General features: G+C 43.2%; 1 protein-coding gene across 1 annotated transcript; it reads left to right on the forward strand.

The window, feature by feature from the left end:
- The first annotated feature begins 1,237 nt into the window (after positions 1-1,237).
- LOC128640441 (uncharacterized) lies at positions 1,238-5,215 on the forward strand. The gene is made up of 2 exons (XM_053692920.1): positions 1,238-2,864; positions 2,931-5,215. Exons 1-2 carry the CDS (start codon positions 1,358-1,360, stop codon positions 5,213-5,215), a joined length of 3,792 nt encoding a protein of 1,263 aa, XP_053548895.1. The 5' UTR covers positions 1,238-1,357.
- The last annotated feature ends 1,363 nt before the right edge of the window (positions 5,216-6,578 follow it).

The raw sequence follows: 6,578 nt of genomic DNA on the forward strand, positions 1-6,578 counted from the left end.
CAAGGAAATAGAGCAGCTGGAAGATGTTGCTGTTGCCACTTTAAGTGCTAGAAAAGGGTTAACTGGTTCTCTTCAGAGCAGCACAGATGCAGGAATGTCTGAAGGGGAGGGGGAGAGAGTGGAATGTCGGGCTCCTGGTAGTGTAAAGAAATTAGCTCTCACATTCCCTAACAGTGTGGGCAGAGAAGGGGGGTTGCAGGGAGCTGCAAAGACATCTAAAGCTGTAAAAGCTGTGAAAGCTGTGAAAACTGCAGCTGTCACAGGTCCCAGTCCTATAGGGAAGCATACGAGATCACACACGCAGGGAGCAGACACTGATTTAGAGGATGATGTGAACATAGAAGCACCGTTTTTTATAATCGGGGACCAGACGATGATTCGTCCTCCCGACACAGACCGCTTGATGGATTGGGCATTAAAATGTCCTGATCCTGTAAAGCATCCGATGGGAGCAATAACTTATCTTAGACGGGTGACTAGAGATATGTGTCTGGGTGGTCCAGACTACAGGTTTTTGTTGAATGTGATCACTAAATACACAGATGTGAATTTTACTGAAGTGTGCAAGTTCCTGGATACTAAGTATGATGTTCCAGTGAATGATGATTATGTCTGGAGAGATGCGGCTGTTGTGAGTGTAATGTGGGAAGATGTTGAGAAATTCTTTAAAAGTCAGCATGGTGATCGTAAAGATATTACGAAAGCTGGTGCATGCAAGCAAAAGAAGGGTGAACAGGTGTCTGATTTTCTGAAGAGGTTTGGTGATTGTTGGCGACAGGAATGTTGTTTGGGTACGCAAGGAGAGTTGGCACAACTGTATGTGCAACACTTGTTGAATAATATGCACTCGCAAACTGCGCAATTGGTGAGACAGACAATTTCAGGTATTCATGCAATGAAAGTGGAAGAATTTGAAAAGGCTATAAGAGAGAAAGATGCAGCAGATGTTTTTCGTGTGTATAATGAGAAAGGTCAGGAGAGTATGTTTAATGCGTCAGGTAACAGGAGAGGAAGAAAGCAGAATAGAGGGCAGAATAGAAGCTTTCGAGGAAGGGGAAGAGACAGATTTCAGTGGAACGGTGATAGGAGACAAGAGGCACATAACTCCACAGACAGATCTTGCTGGAATTGTGGGTCTTATGATCATTGGCAGCAGGACTGCCCACAGCCTAGAAGGGATAGAAATGATCAGTATGGTGGGAATAATTCCTCCCAGAATCCCAGCAATACTCCCAGATATCAGATACCCTGGACTCCTTCCCAGAATCAGAATAGTACCCGCTAGGATTGCCAGCAGAGGGGACTGCTCACATGTTATACTGCTCAGTTGTCGTATCATTGGCAAGATTTACCCTTAATGTCTTTAGTTGTGCAAGGTGTCCCACATGATTTTTTGGTAGATACCGGAGCAACTAAATCTAGCATTTCTGCTAGAGAATACAATGGGCCAGTGACTAATACATGTGAAAAATCTGTTGGCATTACAGGAGTCCCAATTTCGTGTCCCAGGACGCCTCCTTTGGAGGTGTATCCAAATGACAGCCCTTCAAACAGATTTGTTTATGCTTTTCGCATAATACCCAATAGTCCTGTTAATTTGCTTGGAAGGGATTTAATGGCTAAGATGCAAATGTCTGTTAACATTGATTGCAAGGGAGGATTGCATGTTGACACTCCCTGGGATTCAGTTCCGTTGCTGTATGCAGCTGATCCTGAACCTGCCCTTACTAAACAGTTGTACCTTGATAAACTCAGTTTACAGACTCTTGAGAATGTGTTTGAGTATGCCTCACACCCTGACAAAGTTGTGACACAAGCTTTTTACAGACCTTGGATTACTGACCATGTTGAGAAAGAGATGTGGAAAGCACCAGTTAATGCAGTTGTACTTACACCAGATACAGTTTATGTGCAAACACCAGAACATTTGTGGACATGGAAATATGGCAGGAATATTGTAAAAGATCCTAAGGTTATACCTGTACAATTAGAGCCAGATGCATTCACACATGCTTCACATGTCACTAATGATGTGCCAGAGGCACTTGATGAGTTAAAACAGAGTTTATGGGCCACTGGATTTAATGATCCAGGTTTCATCTCATGCACACCATATAAAGCCACTCTCAAACCAGGTGCTAAACCTGTATACATTAAGCAGTACCCTTTGTCTAAGGAAAAGGAACAGGGAATAGCTCCTGTAATTAAGGACCTATTGTCTAAGAAAGTTATTAGACGCACACTGTCACCATACAATACACCTATCAATCCTGTTCCTAAACCTGGAGGTACAGAATACAGATTTACACAAGACTTGCGAGCAGTAAATGCTCTGGTGCAGCCACTTGCACCGATAGTGCCAGATGTTAATGCTATTTTAACAGCCATCCCAAGTACTGCAACTTGCTTTACAGTCATTGATCTCTGCAGTGCATTCTTTAGCATCCCTGTGCATCCCGACACTCAACCGTTGTTTGGTTTTACGTATTTAGGGAATCAATATACGTTTAATCGTTTACCAATGGGCTTTATTGATTCCCCTGCCGCGTACTCAGCTGTAGTTCGTAAGACCCTAGAATCCTGGACACCTCCTGAAGGTTCCACTTTGATACAGTATGTGGATGATTTGTTGTTGTGCAGTGTTGATGAACAGACTTGTAAAACTGACTCTCTCCATTTGCTTCAGCACTTAGGTGATGCAGGGCACAAAGTGACTTTGAGAAAAATGCAATTTTGTCTTCCACAAGTAACATACCTGGGTTTTCTTCTTTCAGCAGGCAAGAGACTGTTATCCCCTGAAAGAGTTAAGGCTCTCATGGTTATTCCTCGACCACAAACAAAGACTGCTATGTTATCTTTTCTGGGTATGGTTACTTACTGCAGGCAATGGATACCAGACTGTTCATATTATGATCATATTTTGCGTTCAGTTACAGGTCAGCATGAACCAGAACAAATCCACTGGACACAGGCTCTTGATAAGGCCTACAACACCCTCAAGCAGGCTCTCTGTTCCGCTCCAGCCCTAGGTTTACCCAACTATAACCTACCATTTCACCTGTATTGCACAGAAGGGGGAGGTACAGCAGCAGGGGTCCTTGCTCAGGAACACGGTAATGGGTACAGAGCGGTAGCTTTTTATTCAAAATTATTGCCAACGGTGGTACAGGGTATGCCAGCATGCTTAAGAGCTACAGCAGCATGCGCTATGATGGTGGAAGCGGCACAAACATTGGTACTGTCACATTCTCTGATATTGCATACATCACATCAAGTCTTGCAAGTGTTAAATAATCTCACTACACAGCACATGACTGCACAGAGAAGGTCAGGCTATGAAACAATTCTCACATCCACTGCAAACCTCACTATCAAATACATTGCACCCACAGGAGGCCCAGCACCTTTATTACATGCATTGATTTCTAAATGTCCTTTAGAACACCCTGAGGACCACAATTGCATAGACACTGTACACACAGAGACGTCACCACGTCTAGACTTGCAAACAACTCCACTAGAGGAGGGAGAAGTTGTTTTTGTTGATGGGTCATGTTCTAAACCTGCTGATGGTGTTTATCTTACAGGCTTTGCTGTGGTACAGTTACCCGACACAGTGGTTACTGCTGGTTCTCTGCCTTTTGTGTCAGCCCAAGCAGCTGAATTGGTAGCCCTAGCTCAGGCATGTAGAGCGTTTGCGATGAAAGATGTGACCATTTACACTGACTCAAGGTATGCGTTTGGAGTTGTGCATGATTTTGGAGTGATTTGGCAGAACAGAGGTTTTGTTGCCGCTGATGGTAAGAGTATCTCACATTCTACACTGGTACAGGAACTCTTAGATGCAATTAAATTACCACATAAGCTAGCAATTGTTAAATGTAAAGGCCACAGTACTGACTCCACTGACGTTAGACTTGGCAATGATTTTGCAGACACTATTGCTAAGGAAGCTGCGTTTCGGGGTCCACCGCACCCTGACTATCTCAGCACTACTACACAGGAACAGTTACACATGGTAATGATTCCTGCCTTAGCATCTGATGTGGATGTGGCGCACCTACAGTTTGGCGCAACTGAAACTGATTTACAGACTTGGATCTCTGCTGGTCTGACCAAAGGCCAAGATGGCCTGTGGTCAGACGAGGAGGGGAGAGTAGGGATACCACAAATTGCCGCACCATTGTTTATTAGTCATTTTCATGGTTTTGGCCACATAAGTAAACAACAGACCAAGAATCTGATGACATCCAAGTATGTCATTAAAGATCTGTTGCGCATGATTGATAGACAACTGGACAGATGTCTAACTTGTGCCAGAAATAATCCTGGAGGCCTTGTACATGGTAAACTTGAGCATTTACCACCCCCTGATGGTCCTATGCAGGTATTGCAAATTGATTTCACACACATGCCCACTGCGCGAGGTGGATACAAGTATCTTTTAGTCATTGTTGATCAATTCAGTAAGTGGGTTGAGGCCTTTCCAACCACTCAAGAGAATGCACGTACTGTAGCAAAGATATTGTGCAAGGAAATTATTCCTCGTTTTGGTTGTCCATTACAGATAAACAGTGACAGAGGTACTCCTTTCACTTCACAGATTACACAAATGATTTGTACTATGTTGTCCATTGACTGGAAGTTTCATATTCCTTATCACCCACAGTCATCAGGACAGGTAGAGCGCATGAATAGAACCATTAAAGATAAGTTCAGGAAGGGAACTGGTGGTACATTTACTAATTGGCTTGAACATTTACCTGCAGTATTGGCAGAAATCAGAATGACCCCTAGCACCACTACGGGTTATTCACCTTTTGAAATTCTGATGGGCAGACCTTTTCCAACCCCATGGTGTAAACAAAAAGGTTCTCCTGTGGTAAGGGGAGATATCAATGTTGTAAGGGAAGAATATGTAACTAATCTGATTGAAACATTGAATGGCATCTATGGTGATGTTTCTTCTACTCTTCCTCAGCCTACAGGTATCCCGACACACCCGTTCAAGCCTGGAGATACTGTCTTGGTGAAGCAGCTCCACAAGAATAAGTCGCTGGATCCTCCTTTTGGTCTTCCAACTACAGTGATCGCTGTGACGAGAACCGCTGTCCTTACAGAGGAAGCTCCAGTATGGATCCACGCGAATCGGATCAAGAGGGCCCCAGACGACGTCAACCCTGGCCGCTCCATGATTCCATCGAGTATCGAATAGTGTGGTACCTCCTGCCAGCAGTGTTCTTCGCATCCGTGATTGTCATCCTGATCCTAATCTTCAATCCTGGTGCGCCCCTGCACAAACTCAGGCCATTCCCTAGTCCTGGTGTCCCCCGGCACAATGATAATAAAAGTGTAATTGACAATGTCACTAATCCCTTATCCATCCCTCTCACCCGTGATGTCAGAGAGTTGCATATGTCGGCATGGGAAACTGACAATGCTTTTGTTAAAGCTGCCACGAACTTATACAAAGTGACTAATCAGACTGATTCTTGTTGGGTTTGTGGCTATGTCCCTCATGGGGGGAAATGGGGTTATCCATTTGTGGGTTTTCCTATTACCGCACACAATTTGACACAAATGATAAATGATGATACTATGTGGAATTTTACACCAATAGTTAACACTGATAAAGGTTTTGAAAAGGATAGGGTACACTTAGTCAATTGTGTAAACCATGGTGTTATTATGTCCCATAATCTTAATGGTACTAGTTTTCACCCCAGTACACTTAGTCAAATGCCTATTACAGTTGCCTTAATCTACAATGCAGCCACACCAGTTAATGCTACACTGTTAAATATATGGGATGGATCTTATCTTTCTTTTGAGTATATTCGTAATTTTACTGCTAAGTATACTGAACCACACAACACAATTCGTAATTGGTTCTGGCGTAACAACAGAAATATAGGTAAACAGACAGGTGCTTCTCCAGAAGCTAAGAGGAAAAGATTTCCCTCATGTCCTTCAGTTATTAAGTTACCTTATGGTTATTATTGGCTTTGTGAAAGATGGGCAGTTAAAATTATACCATGTAGCCATCTCTCACCTTGTTATTTGGGTTACATATTCCCAGCATTAAGTATTCATGACACACTCCCTAATGCTAAACTGCGAACACGTAGAGCTTCTGATTTTACAGTTAAGACTAGTACTGCCGAGATAGCTACTGCATCTTGGTTTCCTACCGCAGCTGTCATGCGCTTATATTATAAGCTTAATTTGTTTGCTACACTGGTAGATGCAGCTTTTAATTCCACTGCAGACGCTATAGAGTCCTTAACTATGCGACAAGAGCAGATCGCTCAGACTGCTCTCCAGAATCGTATGGCTTTAGATTATTTGCTAGCAGCAGAAGGGGGAGTATGTAAGCGCATAGGTTCTTCTTGCTGTGTTTTTATCTGGAACAACACTGGTAGAATACACCATGATCTTGACACTTTGCATGACATTCAATCACACATACGTAAGCAGCCAACAGGTCTCTTTGATGGTATAGATTGGACCTTTGGTCTGAGTTCCTGGCTAGGAGCTCTTGGTATGAAAATAATAATGGGTTTTGCATTTCTTCTTTT

The sequence above is a fragment of the Bombina bombina genome, chromosome 9 (genome assembly GCF_027579735.1).
Source record: "Bombina bombina isolate aBomBom1 chromosome 9, aBomBom1.pri, whole genome shotgun sequence".
Lineage (NCBI taxonomy): Eukaryota > Metazoa > Chordata > Amphibia > Anura > Bombinatoridae > Bombina > Bombina bombina.